The sequence below is a fragment of the Lycium ferocissimum genome, unplaced genomic scaffold (genome assembly GCF_029784015.1).
Source record: "Lycium ferocissimum isolate CSIRO_LF1 unplaced genomic scaffold, AGI_CSIRO_Lferr_CH_V1 ctg7516, whole genome shotgun sequence".
Lineage (NCBI taxonomy): Eukaryota > Viridiplantae > Streptophyta > Magnoliopsida > Solanales > Solanaceae > Lycium > Lycium ferocissimum.
Window position 1 is genome coordinate 3,818 of NW_026726813.1, and position 21,079 is coordinate 24,896.

The 21,079-nt window shown below is 41.7% G+C and overlaps 1 protein-coding gene across 1 annotated transcript; it reads left to right on the forward strand.

Moving 5' to 3' along the window:
• Positions 1 to 299: 299 nt before the first annotated feature.
• On the forward strand, positions 300 to 20,421 carry LOC132045652 (serine/threonine-protein kinase STE20-like; the record flags this gene model as incomplete). The annotated part of the gene is made up of 4 exons (XM_059436229.1): positions 300 to 501; positions 10,884 to 10,928; positions 19,405 to 19,706; positions 20,199 to 20,421. Coding segments are annotated over exons 1-4 (772 nt in total), but the record flags the coding sequence as incomplete, so codon positions are not given.
• Between the last annotated feature and the right edge of the window lie 658 nt (positions 20,422 to 21,079).

Genomic DNA, 21,079 nt, shown 5'->3' on the forward strand with positions numbered 1-21,079 from the left:
CCAGAGCTGATAGGTTCCTGAATTTAAAATAAGGAAATATGAGTGTTCGAGAGTATAGCCTTCACTTTAATTCATTGACTAGATATGCTCCGACTATGGTGGCCGATATGGGAGACAGAGTACATAGGTTTGTGAGTGACTTAGGGCCACACTTATTTAAAGATTGCTTGACAGCTTCGTTGCAAGAGGGGATGGATATTTCCCGTATCCAGGCCCATGCCCAGAACTTAGAAGAGCAGCAGCATCCGCAAAGGGGTGAGCGTGATAGTGATAGAGGGCAGAGTAAGAGGGCCAGATCTATGGGTACCGGTAGCGATTATAGAGGGGGATCGAGGCAGTCACACTCTAGATACTCAGGTCAGTCGGCGACCAGTGCACTTTCCCAATTTGCAGGCAGGAGATTTGACCGCTCCATTTATTCAGAACAGAGTCAGAGATCGAGAGCTTCAGGTTTCCAGTTTAGAGGCGATTATAGTCAGAGGAGACCACCAGTCCCACAATGTAGTTAGTACAGAAAGTTACATTCGGGCCCGTGTCACCAAGGTTCAGATGCTTGTTATGTTTGTGGACAGACTAGGTATTTGATGCGTGATTGTCCCTCGAGGTATGGTAGATGTGGGGTTCATCCCACAGGATCAGCAGCTGGTTCTTCCTCATCTGCGCTCCCGGAAGGGCAAATTTCCCAGATTCTTATAGGATGAGGTAGAGGCAGAAGGGGAGCGTCCAGTTCAGGTGGTACTCAGCCCCATATTTATGCTCTCGCCAGACGTCAGGATCTTGAGTCTTCCCCATATGTGGTTACAGGTATATTGATTATTTTCTCTCATGAGGTCTATGCGTTGATAGATCTAGGTTCTACGTTATCTTATATTACTCCATATATTGTTGGTCGTATTGGGGTGAAACCCGAGCCAATTAAACCTTTAGAGGTATCCACTCCGGTTGGTGATCCCGTGATAGCTAGACAAGTGTACAAAAATTGTGTGGTGATGGTATGTAATTGTCGGACTATTACTGATTTGATTGAGCTGGAAATGTTAGATTTTGATATGATTATGGGCATGGATTGGTTAGCCTCATGTTATGCCAATGTCGATTGCCGAATGAAATTTATTCGATTCCAATTTACGGGAGAACCCGTGCTTGAATGGAAAGGTAGCACAGCATCTCCAAGGGGTAGGTTTATTTCCTATCTCAAGGCGAGAAAGATGATTGCCAAAGGCTATATTTACCATCTAGTCCGAGTTCATGACACTGAATCAAAGCCACCGACTTTTCAATCCGTCCCGGTAGTAAATGAATTTTCGAATGTATTTCCAGATGAACTTCCAGGCCTTCATCCGGAAAGAGAGATTGATTTCGCTATTGATGTGCTACCGGATACTCAACCCATCTCTATCCCTCCTTATCGAATGGCTCTTGCAGAACTGAAAGAGCTAAAGGCACAACTGAAAGATTTGCTTGAGAAGGGGTTTATTAGTCCCAGTTCGTCAATGTGGGGAGCACTTGTCCTATTTGTAAGAAAGAAAGATGGTTCCCTACGGATGTGCATTGATTATAGGCAGCTGAATAAGGTGACGATTAAGAATAAATATCCTCTTCCAAGAATCGATGACTTATTTGATCAATTACAAGGTGCAAAATGCTTTTCCAAAATAGATCTGAGGTTAGGTTATCATCAAGTGAGAGTTAGAGAAGAAGATATTCCCAAGGAAGCTTTCCGAATGAGATATGGCCACTATGAATTTCGGGTGATGTCATTTGGGTTGACTAATGCTCCGGCGGTGTTTATGGATTCGATGAATAATGTATTCAGGCCTCTTTTAGATCTGTTTTTAATCGTATTCATTGATGATATCCTAATATACTCTCGGACAGAGGCCGAGCATGCCGACCATTTACGTATTGTCCTTGGAATTCTTTGGACTCGAGAATTGTATGCAAAATTTTCAAAATGCGAGTTTTGTTTAAATTCTGTGACTTTTCTAGGCCATGTTATTTCAGCTGATGGCATTCGAGTTGATACTCAGAAAATTGAGGCTGTGAAGACTTGGGTAAGGCCCACAACACCTACAGAAGTTCATAGTTTCTACGGGATTGGCAAGTTACTACAAAAGGTTCGTGGAAGGATTTTCCTCTATTTCAGCACCATTGAGGAAGCTAACTCAAAAATCAGCAAAATTTCAGTGGACTGATGCTTGTGAACACAGTTTCTAGGAATTGAAGAATTGACTAACTCCAGCCCCAGTTCTGACACTCCCAGAAGGACCAAACGGTTATGTTGTGTATTGTGATGCCTCTGGTGTTGGGTTAGGTTGCGTGTTGATGCAGCACGGTAGAGTTATTGCCTATGCTTCAAGGCAGTTGCGAAAACATGAAAAGAACTATCCAACTCATGATCTTGAATTGGCTGCGGTTATTCATGCACTAAAGATGTGGAGACACTACTTGTATGGTGTTCATGTTGATATTTATACGGATCACAAGAGTCTCCAATATATTTTCAAGCAGAAGGAGTTGAATCTTCGGCAGAGGCGGTGGTTAGAGTTACTGAAAGATTATGATGTGAGCATTTTATATCATCCTGGGAAGGCGAATGTAGTAGCTGATGCACTTAGCCACAAATCAATGGGAAGTCTATGTGAGGTTCCTTCGGAGAAGAAAGAATTAATTCATGAGCTCCACCAACTAGCCAGCCTTGGAGTTCGCCTAATTGATTCAGGCAATGCAGGAGTTGGTATTCACAACCCAACTGTTTCATCCTTAGATATGGAGGTGAGAGAGCGCCAATATGAAAATCCCCAATTGAGCCACTATAGAGATACCTTTTATGAGCAGGAAAAGTCGCCATTTGAAATTTCTACAGATGGAGTTGTCAGATACCGAGACAGGCTATGTGTTCCAAATGTTGTAGGACTACGTCGTCGGATTCTAGAAGAAGCTCATTACTCTCAATATTCTATTCACCCAGGGGCGACAAAGATGTATCACGATCTTATGCTAATGTATTGGTGGGATGGAATGAAGAAGGACATAGCAGAATTTGTAGCTCAATGTCCAAATTGCCAACAAGTGAAAATCGAACATAAAAAACCAGGAGGATTATTGCAGGCTATGGAGATTCCAACTTGAAAATGGGAAGTGATTAACATGGATTTCATTGTAGGGTTACCTCACTCCCGAAGCAAGTATGACTCCATATGGGTGATCGTGGACAGATTCACAAAATCAGCCCATTTTCGTCCAGTCAGAACCACATATTCGGTAGAAGACTCTGCAAGGTCTTATCTTAAGAGATTATGCGACTTCGTAGCGTCCCGGTGTCCATTATTACTGACAGAGAAGCACAATTTACAGCTAAATTTTGGAAGTCTTTCCAAGAAGGTTTGGGTATTCAGGTAAGGCTTAGCACAGCGTTTCATCCACAAACTGATGGGCAAGCCAAATGCACTATTCAGACCTTGAAAGATATGTTACGAGCATGTGTGCTAAATTTCGGTGGTAGTTGGGATGACCACTTACCTCTCATTGAGTTCGCATACAACAATAGCTATCATTCCAGTGTTCAAATGGCCCCGTATGAAGCCCTATATGGAAGAAAGTGTAGATCCCCAATTGGGTGGTTTAAAGTAGGAAAGGTACAGCTAATAGGCCCTGAGTTGATTCAACAAGCGGTGGAAAAGGCCAAAGTTATCCGAGATCGAATATTGACAGCCCAAAGTCGCCAGAAATCTTATGCGGACAACCGTCGGCGCGACTTAGCATTTCAAGTTGATGATTGGGTATTCTTAAAGGTATCACCAATGAAAGGTGAGTTGAGATTTGATAAGAGGGGAAAACTAAGTCCTCGATATATTGGACCTTATAAGATTGTCCGCAAGATAGGCCAAGTGGCATATAAACTGGACTTACCTCCAGAACTTGAATCAGTCCATCCAGTTTTTCCTGTATCAATGCTCCGTAAGTGTGTCAGAGATACTACTAGAATTGTGCCGGTAGCGGATGTTCAAGTTACAGAAAAGTTGGCTTATGAAGAGGTACCTGTTGCTATACAAGATAGGCAAGTACGGAGGCTTAGAAATAAAGAGGTAGCCTCAGTCAAAGTCTTATGGAGAAACAATAACCGAGAAGAAATGACTTGGGAAGCAGAAGAAAACATGAAGTCCAAGTACCCCTAATTATTTCTGTTATATCCCGCATTTTGTGCGTCGGAATATTTCGAGATCGAGTAAATCGAAGAAAATAAGTTCGACGAAAATTTGGGGAAATGCTGGGCGAATTTTTAAGTCAACTATGGAGGCGCATATCTCATAGTATATGTGGAGTTTTAAGGTGTTTTAAAAGCCTAAAATGAAGTTCGTCGAGTCTAGTTTGTAATGCAACAAACCGTTCATTGATAGGACATCGGAGTAGAGAATTATAGACGTTACAAACTGAACTGTCGACGTAGAAAGTATTCCCGCGGTACCGCCACGGTGCCGCTACGATGCGCTACGGTACCGCTACGGTCTTGCTACGGTACCGCTACATGGCAAACCGACGTTGGCGTTTTTAAAAGGGACGAAACTTCATTTTATTTCAAAAAAAAGCTCCACAAATTTCCGGAAATTTCGGAAGAAAGAAGAGAAAAAAAAGAGAAATCTTGAAGCCTTCAACTTTGATTCAAAATTATAATTTGTTTGTATTCCTACTAAGTTCAAGATTCTCTACAAAGTGGTATAAGTATCACGGCAAGAAAGAGCTTCTTTTGGCAAGTGGAAAAGTTGGAAAAGGGTAAGAATTTAATCTTCTTTATATGTTATGTATGGTTGTGTATGTTGTGGTGTGTAGGAATGAGGGAAATTCATGAAAAATATGGACTATATGTTGAGGCCGTGTGGTTGTGGTATAGTATGGAAAGGGATGAATCAATTTTCTTAAGTATTTTGGTTGTTGTTACAATGGAATCTATGATGAGAAATGGAAGTTTGATAATTCTAGTTCAAGTTGTAGTTGTCGGGAAGTTGTTTTAGAAGTTAAAGTGAATTGAATATAGTGTTCTTGTGTTTATGGAAACTAATGTTGTTAGTGTGAATTGTTAGTGTGATTTATGAAGTTGAAAGAAAGAAATATGTTGTCATTATTCTTGTTGAGTTTGGATAATTTTAGGTAGTGTGTTGGTTCGGCCACTTGAAATGTCGAGCGGATTATTTGAAACATTCTTGACTATTGTTTGGAAGGTTTCGAATTGGTATTTGAATATGTGAACAATTATGAATTGAACATAAATGAGATGCCATGGAATTGTAAAAAGAATTGGTAATGTTAGAATGCATTTGGGATTGAATATTGATATTGTTATAATGTTTGTTGGTTTGGTCGTTGTTGATCTAGTCGAGTTGGATTCTCGGGATGGTATATACGGGGGAGATGCTTGTCGAAATTTCTATAGACAAGCATTACTTCCAACTTTGCATTCTTAAGGCTTATAAATGACATTTGGTACTTATGACCAATTGTAGATTTTGGAGGAAACGGGATTTGAGTTTGGACGAGCGTAAAAAGCGAATAAGGTATGTAAAGCTTGCCCTTTCCTTCTTTTGGCATGTCCTAGCCCTACTAGGCTAAGATCGGAACCTCGGGGATAATTCCGCTCTCGGAAATCCGAGTTTGATTTTGCATACTATTCATTCGAACAAGTAATTGAATTATAATCCTTATATTTGATCAAAAGAACGCTTAAACCTTTGTAATCGTTGTAAACGTATCGGATCGCTCCGAAACTTCTACGGATGGCTTTAGGGAGCCTAATGTTTGTAAATTATGTCCGCCGCCTCGGCTCGACCTGAGGTGGGGCCCACGCATCCCGAGATCTCCCAATGTCGCCCTGTTTGGTATACTTGTGTGATTTTGGAAAGAAAACTTTTGACTATTGCTCCGATTGCTATAAAAAAATAGTTATTTTAAAAATAGTTATTTTAACTATTGTATATTAATTCCGATAAACCTAATTTAACTATTGTCTTGGTTTTAAAGAAATGGTGTGCTTTGGTTATTTTGTTGAGTTTGTAATAAAAGAAATTATATACGTATAACTACTTACGATTCGCTCGTGTGTATTGTTATTACCTCTTTCGCCGAGTCCCGGCCGGTATGTGTGATATTGTCCGCCGGATACTTGACCGCGGGTCCGTGCCATGACCGGATACTTGGCCGCGGCATGTGTATGTGTGATATCGTCCATCGGATACTTGACCGCGGCCGTGACATGACCGCCGGATTCTTGACCGCGATGCGTGTATGTGTAGCTGTTTATATATTTGTGATACTAACCGCTGGGTTCCTGGCCGCGGTATATTTATATATTTGTGATATTAACCGCTGGGTTCTTGGCCGCGGTATATTTACGTATTGGTGATATTAGCCGCTGGGTTCCTGGCCGCGGTATATGTGTGAATGCATGTATGGAATATTACCGCTGGGTTCCTGGCCGCGGTATGTGTGTATGATTTGTGTATGTATGACTTGGATGCCGGATGGAAGTACGTTGGTATTTGGACTATTGTGCTCGCGTTTGGTACACATTATTTCATTTTACGTATTTTACGCTTTGCATACTCGGACATATTCCGTCTGAATTTTTTCTTCGGGGCCGTTTCATGCCGCGCAGTACCCACGGATGAATGGAGAAGATGTTCCGCCGGATTGGCGAGCTCCATTTCCTCCCAGTGCCGCCGGTCGAGTGCGTTTGTATGGTGTCCGAAGTTATGTTAGAGACTTTGCGTGACGTTGTCGTGTGTATGAGATGTCCGTTTGTAAACGGCTATGTAAGCCGATGTATCAGTACGCATTGTGTTATGAATTTCATGTGTTTACAGATTCGCTATGGTTACGGATTTTGTTTGATTTGAAAAGACGAAAGGCATGTACGTTTTCCGAAAAAATTTTCACCCTGTGCTTATGCTATGCCTTGTGGGCCCAGTATGGCTATGAGTATTATGAGAGTCTGCGGGTTCGCTCGGCCCTAGGTAAGGGTCGGGTGCCCATCACACCCTATCGGAAATTGGGGTGTGACAATTTCAACCCCCGAAAGAGATCCAAGATGAGACCTCAATAGTATGAGGTATGTATGCCTTTTCTTTATGCTTTTGGTCGTGTGTGGCCATAATTTCTTGTTATTGTGTTGTGGCCCTATGAGGCAATGTTATATGGGCTGTTGTGGCTGGATAGTAGCGCCATATTACGGGGGAAACTCTAGGAAAATTTCTGTAGGATTCCCGAGAACTTAACATTCGAGGACGAATGTTTTTAAAGGAGGGAAGAATGTTACACCTCCCGTTTTATTGCAAGGAGATTTTGGCTTATTGGTGGTGTATACCTTCGGTTCGGTAGTCCGCACTAGAGCTTTGCACACGAGATATTTTACTTTGTATGTGTAGAGGAGTATAAGTATGCATACTTGACATTATGAGGGAATTAGAAGTGAAACGAATCGAATTGGAGCAAAACGAAGCGACAGAAAACAGCTGAAAACAGTCAGTGTCGACGGCCCAAGGGACGAACCTTCGACACGTTGACGAGCCGTCGTCTGGCACCATCGACTAGGTTGTGCAATTAGACATTTCAGGTAGCAGATCGACAGGGCATGTCGACGGACCGTTGACACGTCGACGACCGTCGACCTGCTCGTCGACCCGCGGATCTGGAACTTTCCAGCCCTGGTTATAAATATAAGATCCCACATTTTATTCCATTATTTCCTCCAAAAATAGATTCTATATCTCTCTAGAACTCTCCAAAACCCTCCCTCTATTTCTACAACAAATCTATACCAAGAAATCAAGATCAAAAGCCAAGATTTAAGAGATTCATATACTAGGAAGCCTATTAGGGTTTGTGAAGAGTAAGAATCCCTTTGGCATACAAGTGGAGGATTTCATTCTAATGGAGTAGAGTGACTCAAGGCTTATTCCCAAGTTATTAAGGTAAGTTTTATGTTTATTTCATATTATTGAGAGTATTGAGGGGTTGAAAGACTTGGATTATGGAAAGGAGGAGAATATGGAGTGCAAATATGAAAATAATGATATTCTTGAATCATGACTTGACTTAAATCACAGCTCTTGATATGTAATGAATATAATTTTGCTATGAATAGTATTAAAGATGTTGTAAGGGCATTGTATGATGATGGGTACGGTATGGTGCCATAGCTAGGATTATGAAGGATTGATAGGGAATGTTGAGGATTTGATAATGTCTAGCTTGATGAAGTTGTTGTTATTGATATTATGGGAGTTGTTTATTATGTGGAGGAAGTCATCAAAATAAAGGAGATGTTACCTAATTTTCGTTAGCTTTAGCTTAAGCCAAAGTATGTCTTCGATTATCTAATTTTAGTACGAACTCTCCTGAAGGTAGAAACGTGAACATTGGAGGGAAGCGTTCAAGTGATAAAGTTAGAGAAACATAAAGGTACGTAAGGCTAGTCCCTTCCTTTTCTAAGGCATGATTCCTATGACATGACTCCCTTTATCTTTCCATGGCCTTCTTACATTCCGAAAAATATGAGTCAATGTTTATAAAAAATTCTTATGAGACAAAGATAAGAGATATGTCATGAGTATGATAATGATGATGATGAGTCTAAGCCTAGAAAATCCTAAAGCTTATGATACGATAATTCCATGAACCTAATGATCCTTACACGATTCTTGATGTTATTCATTATTGCGAGACCCACCTTATGATGCTAGTTCTTTCAAGGTGAGGTATGATGATCATGATTACTCCATAATGAAATCGGGGGTTCTCAACCTTACGTCACCCCGATATAGTTATAGATTATCTTCGAGTTCTAATGTATGTTTCATGATAAGGTTATGATAAGTTATGAGATGTATATGATGATACGATTCCACCGTGCCTAGATGGTCGGACATGTCACCGCGAAGGCGGGCTGCGTACGATTTCACCGTGCCTAGATGGACGGACATGTCACCGCAAGGGCGGGCTGCATATGATTACACCGCGCCTCGATGGCCGTACATGACACCAATAGTGGGCGGCGTGTGATAGTTACCCGAACGTGGGTTAACGATGATAATATATATGATGCGCATACATGTGTTTCCCTTAAAAGGTTAAGCAGGTTATATCTTCAGCTCATGTTCCATTGTTTATTTGTTATGCTATTATTATTCATGCCTTACATACTCAGTACAATGTTCGTACTGACGTCCTTTCTTTTTGGACGCTGTGTTCATGCCCACAGGTAGACAGAGAGGTGACCCAGATTCCTAGTAGCTGATCAGCGGACTCACAGGAGCACTCCATTATTCCGGAGGTGCTGTTTGATATACATTATTTTATGTACATATGTTTTGGGCATGACGGGGTCCTGTCCCGTCCTTATGTCTAGTACTCTAGTAGAGGCTCGTAGATACTATGGGTGGGTAGTCGATGTCCCATGATGAGCACATTGATGTCCCATGATGAGCACATTGTACTCTTGTATATCATTTTTGCAGCCGTGAGGGCTTATGTATATAGACTTGTCTTGCTGGGGAGATTATATGTTACACCACGTATCTTACAGAGAGCTCTATTATTTCATTTTGATTATGCACTGCACTCATTTTCATTCTTCATGTATATATAAGGCACAGTTGACAGGGGGTGACGCTGTGACCTTTGTTGTGTATTACAAGGCTCAGTTGACAGGGGGTGATACTGTGGCCCTTGTTGTGATGGATATATGGCACAGTTGACAGGGGGTGCGCTGTGGCCTTTGTTGTGATATGTATATATATAGCATAGTTGACAGGGGGTGTGCTGTGGCCTTTGTTATGATGTGTATAAATATGGCACAGTTGACAGGGGGTGCGCTGTGGCCTTTGTTAGGATGTGTATATATATGGCACAGTTGACAGGGGTGACACTGTGGCCTTTGTTGTGATATTTCTATGGATATATGTGTTTCTTTGATATAGCTATACTGATGCATTTATTTTGCCCATTCATTGACATGTCTCAAATGTTTTCCAGGATTTTATGTATATGTTGATTTCATGCCTTACATACTCAGTACACTATTCGTACTGACCCCCTTTCTTCGGGGGCTGCATTTCATGCCCGCAGTACGTACACTCGCTTGGTGATCCTCCGCTTAGACTTCTCTGCCCACCTCGGAGAGCTTCATTGTTCCGGAGCTTGAGTTATTTTGGTACAGATCCTTTTGACGTAGACTTTGTTATACTTTTAGAGGTCTGTAGACATATGTGGGTTGTGTATATACGGTTTTGTCGGCCTATATCGATGTAGTTCGTCTTGGATGTCCCCCGTGTATAGGCGGCCTTGTCGGCTTGCATATTTGTTATGTTTTGGGTTAACTGTGACTTCTCAGGAGACAGGTTCTTTCTGATGTATGATATGATGAGTTCACAGCATGCTTTTAAAGAGTGCCATATTATTTTCAGTTTCAGTCTGATTATATCTAGCGGGTCGTATACAGGTGCCCAGCTCGGGCACTAGTCATGGCCCATCGGTTTGGGTCGTGACATTATTTATATATTCAGGTTGAGTATGACGATTAGCCTAATGCGAGGTGCTCGGTAGTCAACTCCGGGTACCCTTCATGGCCCCTAGTCGGGTCGTGACATAGAGGCTGTCCTCCTTTTATGAAGATACTTTTTGTTGCCCTTGTAGGGCTTTTTACTTTCGAACAATTTCTGTTTTGGTTTGCTTTGTTTGGTTGGATGTTTGGACAATCATTCTTGTTTTTTCGTATTTTGGGTTGTAATATTGACTAGGATGGTTTTCGCCCTTGTCGGGCTTGTTTCTATCGAACTTTGGTTGTTAAATATGTTGGTTTGTTTTTTATTTTTGCTGAATTTGCTGAACAGGGGAAAATAATGAAGCAAGGGACAACTTGCAGGTCTCAGATTCAGGTATGCCGCTTCTGCGGTTTATCGGTCCCGCTTCGGCGGAACAAGGGTACGTAGGAGCTGTCGAGGAGGAGGTAAGGGCTGCCGCTACAGCGGTTTTATATCCGCTCTAGCGGTAACGCTACAGTGGCTAACTGACCGTTGTGGCGCTGATCACCGAACAAAGGGCATGCACTTCATGCCCGAATCACTTTCGCAACAAAGAAATTAACCGAGTAGTTCTTCCACAAGTACTAGGTATAATCAACAACACAACATAATTATACGCTTAGATACCAATTGGAATCATCTGGATACCAATTGAACCCACCGAGATACCAATTTGACCGAAGTAGCACGAATAGAATGGAAGAAGGGAATTTTTCCTAAATGTCCTATAGCCTCCCGTGGATGGGCACGGACGTCTACGTGCCGTTCCAAAAGACTCTACTAGACATTGCTCTTGTACTTGTGAGACCGATAACCTAGGCTCTGATACCAACTTGTCACGACCCATTTTAGGATCGCGCGGGCACCTACCATTCCCACCTCGGTAGGCGAACCCTCAACCCAAAACAAAATCATTTGCAAGCAAGAACAAGGTTCATTAATCTCCAAATTACAGCATAATCACCATGCGGAAATAAAACAATTAAATATAGACAAAATAGCGAAATTGTTGCAAGATTTAATAAATACACTGACTTATTTCCCCTAAACTGGTCTAGACTAGTACAAGAACGACTAAGATTGAACACTGAATACAACAATAAATCTAAAGACTCAACCTCTACTCGGAATGAGAATGATGGAGGCCTTCAAGATAGGCACCGTGCATCTTCCGGAAAACTCCAATCAATCAATATGCTGAAAAACTCTACCCCCCAAAAGGGATGTAGCAAGAGTAGTATCAGTACAACACTAGTACTAGTAAGTATCATAGGCCGACAATGGTTACAAATGCATAACAGTAACAAAATACACAAATAAGCATGGTAGGCAAACTAAGTCAACAGTACACATTACCTACCACTCATCTAAACAATCTAAGATTTGTACTTCCATTTACTCATCCTTAGGGATCCATCTACTTAACTACATTCCACTCACCTTCTAGCCCATTTAACATATAATAGACAATTATGCTCAAGTATCACTAGTCAACTCTCATTAATATAATCACAAAGTTTTAAGGAAATTTCTCACGTCATTCTAATACTCATTACTCAACAAATCTAGCACATCATCCACCATCATATTAAGGTCACCTAGCACCACGCTTTCCCAATCCAAGATCACAGCCTATAATTATAGCAACTAATCCCAACTATGGCTAATCTGATCCAGTACATCACGATTATATCACAACAAGTCATCACTTATGTTATAGCATCTAAACCTAACTGTGCCAAGTCTCAGTACATCAAATCTGAGTCTGTATATCACAACTATACCACAAGAAGCCAGAGGTATAATGCAATGCAATAATGTATGAAACATGGATGCAATGCATATGCACCGATACACATGCACTCCGATAATAGAACATCACATCTCGGCAAAGACAACCCATGAGGGACCCGCGAAGTCCATGTACCATTTCTCACAATTCCTGCAAAGACCTCGGCAATCGCTACTAGCACTCATACCTTAATTCTGGGATAAACATCGGACATCAGTCCTTACGTCACTCTCATCCAACTGAGCCCAGCTCATAACAGTATTTCCTTGTATATCATCAATGTATCAACAGTATATCATGAAGGATGAGAATGCGTGTAATATATGAGTTCAATGTCAAAAATCAAATCAATCTCAATAGTACCACATATGGGCACACCAATAATATCAATAAAAGGCTACACAATAAGCCACAATAGTATCACAATCCTTGTCTCTAATAGTAATAAGTAAGGTGTTACATTATCATCATCAAGATCTATCACTAGTCACTAATATCTATTGTCTCCACGTGGCAACGAGGCAACGACAAATAAAACAAGATGAGTCACAATACAACAGGGTGGCTAACTCCAAATCATATAACAAGGCCCAACCTAAGGCAATATCCAACCCAACTTCATACCTGAAGGTTCACATGCATTCTCTGACAATATCGTCTAAATATATGCTTCCCTAATCGAAGTCTCACCATAGGGTAAATTGTAACCTACCTAGAAGTCCGAATAGCAAAGTCCCCAACAATCACACCTTCGTCTTTCCTTTCCTTTGAGCCTCGTGATAATGGATGTCTAATTATATCCGAAATATGCAGTTAGAATCAAGAAGAACATCAATCAAACCCTACTTCTATTCAAGACCCAAATCCCCAACCTATGAAACAGGGTTTAAGAACTAGAAGGATGAAATTAGTGATCTAAAGGTCTGAACATGAAATTAAGCACTAGGTGATCAATTCCTATCAATTACAAGATAGAAGAACCAACAATTTACTTAATTTTGGATTCTAGGCAAAACCCCCAAATTTGGGTATAAACCCTAACTTCCAACTCCATAATTTAGCGACTAATTAGGAAGAAATCATGCTATAATAGGTTCTAGTCATCAATTCCATGCTTAATAAAGCTAACCCAATCAACAAATCAAGATTACAAAGCCTAGAAAGAGGAACTCATTGAACCCTGTTTTAATTCTTAAACTCTTAGTAGACTAGCATGTTAATGGAATCCTATGGTGATAATGTAATCATGGAATGGAAAGGAAAGTAAAGGGACTTCCCACAATGAATTTCCCCCAAGAATTGTCTTGAAATGCTCCCAATAACTCAGTTTTTGGAATACTAATGAAAGAGGAACTTAGAGCTTTTAACACTCATTTAATGAAATTAACTGCCCGTAACGCGCTTCCGCGACCAATATACCGCTTCAGCGGTCCCATGACCACTACATCGGTCCCGCCCCAAATTACATAAGCCGTTACAGCGGCAGGGTGACCACTAAAGCAGTACCACTGCCGCGGTGCTGGTGCAGCCATAGCGGGCACCAGACACTAGAATTCCTAAGTTTCACAATCTCTACCCGAAATCCCGACTATCGCCCGAGGCTATCTGCTTACATACCATCTATGCAGACATATATAAAAACACGCTACGAACGCACTTGTGGCCTCAAAATTCCAAACAGAGGTCTCGTTTACCGAGTTAACCCTCAATACCTCAAATCTAACTTCCTAACCTATGTTCCAAAATGCACCCGAGTGCATTGGGAATCAAACCAAATTTACGTACAAGTTCTAAAAGACCAACTGGATCTCTCGGAGTTGATGAATTTTTGAAAAAGGTCCGTTTACCCAAAAGTCAACTTTGAGTCGACTCTTTTTCGCTTTAAGCCCAAATTTCCCAAAAGTCGCCAAAATCATATCTAAATACCTCGAAAAGCATGTCAACGGTTCCCTCGGGTCAAATGTGAGCTAAACAAGCTGGGGGAAGGGTCAAAAGTACTAAAAAGACTATAACGACCAAACAACATCCACTTGGGTTCCATCTTCCATCATTGTAGCGAACTTGTAGATCTGAAAGGTCTAAGAACGATGGATACATTCGAGTAAGTAACAATTGAGGAATTTGGGGTCATAGGGGTAGAATCGTTATTTCTAAAATATTCATTCTAGATTCTTGATTATTGCTATTTCGCCTATTTTATGGAAAACATGGTTTAACTAAGTCAAACTTACCTCACTAATTCACATAAGACATTATTAGCAACTAACAAGTTAACTCATTTGAGAAAGAGCAAGGATTTAGCTTAGAACTAGTCATTAAACTAATTCTTGTAATGAGGAAGTCATCCTAGAGTTACTAATTATTCTAGGTCAATCATTACTACAACAACCCAAAGGTCTCATAAGATTTGAGAACAACCCTCATTTAATGCTCTACTATAATCATAAATGGTGCAAGAAGAAAGAGGGAGTTAAATGAAGATGAAATAAGGGATTTAAAGAGTTTACTTTCCCAACATTTAAGTATCTTAGGCTGGAATTTTCTCTTAGTGGCCGCTGCAGATTTGAGGGAAATGAATATTAGGTCAAGTCAAAAAATGGGATTTAAATAGGGATATAACTGCTCGTCAATGGCTCTGGCGGCTTAGCTGCCGCTACAGCGGCACCACTTCAGCAGCTGAAGAACCGCTGGGGTGGTCCTTCAACTAATATGCATCTCCGCTTCGGCGGAGCACATCATCGCTTCTGCGCAATCGCTGCGGCGGCAGTCTATAGCTATAACGGTGTATCTGGACCCAGTGGCTCAATTTCGATATTTACACACAATTCGCACAACTGGTCCAATCAAGTTAGCGATTTTTAAGAGCATAACGAACCGAAGGTGTTTCAAGGGGGTCAAGGTCACGAATTTCCCGAAAGTCAAAGTAACAACGAAACGGGTCATTACACTTAAAGCTCCTATCTTTGTGCAACAATATTGAAACACCAGCAAGCCTCTCGATACTAACACCTACCATGCAAAAAAGTAAAAAACCAATATATGAACTTATCCAAAGTCTCAAAATATGAACGGAATGCAAGTACTCAAATCAAGGTTTAAAATTACTTCTTTTATCCTTAACCCACTAGTAGCAGGTAATTGTGTTGAACTCATTCGGAGCCTATCGAAACTCAAACCAAAGATAAATACAAGTCTAAATACATGGTATGAACTAGTAGGATATCTTAGATCAAACGACATAATCTAAATGGTCAAAAGAAGTGGTAGGACCGTTACATCATGGGGGTTCACTGTAGAACGCTTATTTTTGGGATACACGTTATATTGTTCCTTTATTTTTTGGTTCGTGCTTAGTTTACACACTTGACATCCTTATTACATTGTATACTTATTTTTTCATCCATATAGTCATCACAGGTATTACTTGCTCATCACAATGTGGACCATGAAATATTCTTTACCATTCAACATGGTCACGATCGTCTAAATAGTGCATTACTTGGTACCTTCATACTCTTTAAAACTCATGATGACAATATTATAACCATCAATAAAAATAAGTTTGTGAATTTGAAACAAACTCCATTGGGACAAAGATGGCCTTTTTAACTTAGAAGTCCTATTTAATTGTTTTTAGATGATAAATCATTTCTTACAGAAATGTTGACACCTTTGTATACGGTAAAAATTGGGTTAGTGTTTGACCGGTGAGACCAGGGGCCAAGAAAAGGAAGAAAATAAGCACAAGCATTCAGACCGGGGGAACTGCTGTTATATCCCGCATTTTTGTGCAGTCGGATAATTCAAGACAATTGCGGGAGGACAACAAGCAAGGCCATATCTTTATTTTGTTAGGCATATGAATGGCTTATGAAGCATTTGAAGCGGAATTATCAAGAAAGGTCAAGGGCATAAAGGGAAATTCGCACTACGCCTCATAGAAATATAAAGGAAGGCGAAGGGTAAATTTGGAATTTGGAAAATAGTTTTATGAATTACAATTTGTCATGGAAGAAAAATATTTGGGCTTGGACTTTTTTTTAAAACAAGGAGAAGGCCCAACCGGCCATGGACATGGGCCTAGCCCATGTGGGATTTAATTCACAATTTAAAAGATGACTAAGTCATCTTAATCACCAAAATTCTCTAGAATTCTCAAGAAAATTTCAAGAACAAAAAAAGAGAGAAGGAGGAGAAAAACAACTAAGGCCATTCGGCCATAGCAAGAGCAAAAGAACCTTGGGGATTTTTCATCAAGAAAATTATTCTCTTCCATCCAAACACCACCTTGAAGGGTCCTAAGCAAAGTGGAGTGGTTGTTGAAGCAAGCAAAACACATAACCATACAAGTTGTGAATTCTAGCTAAGTGGAGGAACAAAGAAACAAGGTAAGAATTCATCCTTCCTTATATGTTATGGATGGTTGTGGATGTTGTAGTGTATGAAAATGAATGAAATTCATGAAGAATAAGAATATGGAGGTGTGGCCGTGCATGCCTATGTGTGTGTAGGAGTCATGTTTTAATTATGTTATTTAATGTATGGTTGTTATTGTTGTGAATGCTATGTTGATGATGGAAGTTGAATGATTTTGAAGAGGTTGTAGCTTGGTATGCATGATGTTAGCCGTGTATGTGCATGGTGGTGTGGCCGTGTAGTTGTGGTGTGGTGCGAAGGAAAATAAGCCAATTTTATTTAGTGTTTTGATTATGGTTGTTGTGTATTTTATGTTGATAATAAAGCTTAATGATTTTCATGAAATTGTAGTAGTTGGAGGTTGGTGGTGGAAGTTTATGTAAATGAAATATAATGTTCTTGTATGCATGAAAGATAATGAGACTAGTATGATATTGTCGGTATATGAATTATTAGGTTGTTATTGTTTTCATTGGGGTTGGAAGGCCTTGAAGGAAGTAGTTTATTGATTAAGTTGTTAGAGTGTATCTTAGGGTCATTATTGAAATTGTTGGTATGATTGCTGGCATTGTTGTTGATAGTTTGGCCGGGTTGAATTCCCGGATTGTTGTTGGTTAAGATTGCCTAAGTTGAAGTTTTGGAGATGGTATACTTATAGGGGAAGTGCTGCCGAAATTTCGGTAGACAAGTGTTATCTCAAGGTTCAATCTTTAAATGCTCTAATCAATGTTTGGTAAACTTGACCAAATTGTAGATTTTGGCGGATTTGCAACTTGAATTTGGAGTAGCACAAGGAGCGGAAAAAGGTATGTAAGGCTTCACGTTCCTTCCTTGGCATGTCTTAGACGTAATAGGTTTGGACACGGGCCTCGGGGACAATTCCCTTCCTAGAAATCCGAGATTGAATTTAACCCTTTTTCATTCAATAGAATTGAATTAGAAGTTTGTATGGAATGTTGGAAAGTTATTTAAACATCTAGAACTCGCACAAATATGACCCGGCTACCTTAAAACTCTCATAAGTGACGTCTTGGAATGTAACATATGTAAGTTGTGTACGCAGCCTCATTTGACTCGAGGTGGGCCCACTGTTCTCGGATTTTCTTTATTGCTCCGTTTATCAGACGATAAGTGTTATAACTATGCTAATGAGAATGTTTCTAGGATGATAATGATAACGATGATGTAAGGAAGAGAATATGTCTATGATAAGTGTAACAAGAATGGTTCCATGCCTAAGAGCCTTAAGTCAAGAATCTAATGCGAGTATGAAAGTGTTAAACTAGTCCTTGGTCTTTAATTTTATTCCTTGGTTATGATACTATCTTCTAAGCATTTCAAGTATATGAACTAACGTTTATGATGTCCATGGTTTCGTTTCATGTTTTCTTTTCCTCCATATTATTTTCCGTTGATAGTCCCGGCTTATGATTATCGTTCCTTCAAGGTGAAAAATATGTATATGTACATGGGCTGGGGGGAAGGGATACATGTATATGTGGGGAAAGGAAAGGGATACATGTTTCATTGCCACCTGGTCAGCTGGCTTATCATCCCGGACGCGGGATGCCCGGACGCGGGATATATGGGCGAGCCGACGTATTTCGGCGCTATGTGGGCGAGCCGACGTTGTTCGGTGCTATGACATGACATGATATGATATGACACGATATGACATGACATGACATGATATGACACGATATGCTATGATATGACACGATATGCTATGACATGATACGATGTGCTATGACATGACACGATAGGCTATGACATGACACGATATGCTATGACATGACACGATATGACATGATATGATACTATAGGACATGATATGGTATGATATGATATGATATGATATGATATGATATGATATGATATGATATGATATGATATGATATTGTTAATCCTACTCTATGCCCCGTTGTATTACTCTTTCCATGCCTTACATATATATATGACCCACTTGCTCTCTCGTACCGACGTCCCTTCGTGGACGCCGCGTTCCATGCCGCGCGAGTCGGCGGTGGGACGGACTTGACCCCTAGGAGCTTCATCGCAGTAGTACCGTGGCGCCGCTCCGGTTGTTCCGAGCCTCGGTTCTTTGGTACTATTTTGTGTGTATATTCGAGCACGGCAATACTCGCCCTTCCTATGTATATGTGTACTATGTTTAGAGGCTCGTACGTATATGTACAGTTAGACGTTTTGTACCTTGGTGGTCCTTGTCGCTGTATAATGTGATAGCAACGTTTGCTAGCCAATGTTTATATTATGCTATTAATGTTAAGTGACAAAGAAGAAAAAAATACGATGATGCTCGTACGGCCCACTTAGTGATAAGAATACGACACGAGATAAGAGGTGCTCGGTATAAGTATCGGGTACCCGTCGCGGCCCTAGTTGGGTCGTGACAGAAGTGGTATCAGAGCAGGCGGTCCTAGGGGTTTGTCTACGAGCCGTGTCCAGTAGAGTCCTGTTTATGGGTGTGTAGCGCGCCACACTTATAAACGGAGGTCACGCAGGCATTTAGGAAATATGACCTTCTTTGTACTCTAGATCGTGCGATAGAGCTATGTTACCAGGCTTCCATGTTCTTTTCCTAATCCTGTGTTATGGTTTCAGTGATGCCGGTGAAGAGGAAAGCTACAGCGGCCCAGAAGGGCAAGACGGTGGCTGGGAAAAGAATTGAACGGGAGCCACCAGCGGAAGTAGAAGAAGGCGAGTCTCATAACGAGACTCCTCCCCAGACTTTTCATGCTCCCCCCGTGTCAGCAGAGCAGAGAGGAGTTCCGGCTCCAGCCCCAGCACCACCAGTTCCACCGCCAGCCGCTCCGGGCCATCAGATGGCAGAGGCCATCCAGTTATTGACCCAGCTAGTGGCCGCACAAGCTCAGCGGCAAGATGTAGACCCGGGAGACAGGGCGGTGAGTGCAAGGGCCCGCGACTTTATTACTCTGAGACCCCCGGAGTTTTATGGATCAAAACCAGAGAAAGACCCGCAGAGTTTCATAGATGAGATGCTGAGGACTCTGAGGATCATACATGCCTCGGATACGGAGTCCGTAGAGTTGGCTTCATACCGACTGCGCGATGTGGCAGTTCTGTGGTATAATAACTGGGTATCTTCGAGGGGAGCGAATGCACCCCCTCCGGTTTGGCAGGAGGCATTTTTGCGACATTTTCTACCACCGGAGGTTCGACGAGCTCGAGCTGACATGTTTTTGAATCTTAAGCGGGGAAATATGAGTGTTAGAGAATATAGTCTTCGCTTTAACTCGTTAGCCAGGTATGCCCCAGCCATGATAGCTGATATGGGAGATCACGTACATCGGTTTGCGAGTAGGTTGGGGCCACATATAATTAAGGAGTTCTTGACGGCTTCACTCCAGGATGGGATGACTATTGCTCGTATTCAGGCCCATGCCCAAAACTTGGAGGAACAATATCAGCTACGGAGAGGGGAGCGTTATCCAGAGAGGAGTTCCAGGAAGCGAGGCAGATCTTTCGGGGCTAGAAGCGAATATAGAGGGGGGCAAGCACATGAGCAATCGGGGTATTTAGGCCAGTCAGTGGCCAGTGCACCACCTCGATTTGCGGATAGGGGATTTGATCGCTCTGCCTACTCGGGACCAGATCAGGGTATTAGAGCTTCGGTCCCGATAGAGCGATTCCAAGGGACGAGGGCAACCCCCACTACGGTGTGCTCGGTGTGGCAGGCCACACTCTGGACAGTGCTACCGAGATACGGGTGCATGTTATGCCTGCGGACGGACGGACCATTTGATGCGAGATTGTCCGCTAAGGAATGAGGGAAGTAGAGCTCAGCCCGCCGGGTCAGCAGTGGGTTCATCACCGTCCGTGCGCCCTCCGGGCAGGCCTCCCAGGCTCGAGCAGGTCGTGGTCGAGGCAGAGGAGGGGCATCCAGCTCGGCCGGCCCTCCGCACCGTATATACGCATTGGCAGGACGGCAGGATCCTGAACCTTCCGCAGATGCAGCCACAGGTACACTGTCGGCATTTTCTACGATATGTGGGTGTTAAATTGAATTGGATTTTACTTTATCACGCACCGTCCTTTGTATTACTGAACGTATTAGGAATTTAGGGAATTTAGGACAAAAAAAAAACAGCCATATACATAGGTACGAAAACTAGAGATCGCGGAGGTTAGGATTGTAGTTAAAAGAAAAGACGTGTTACGCGGGCGTGTTGAAAACTGCTAAGACCCCAACTGGTTCCATATTATGTGATATAGGCAGTGCGGGGGGGGGGGGGGGGTGGAGGAGAATAGACTAGCA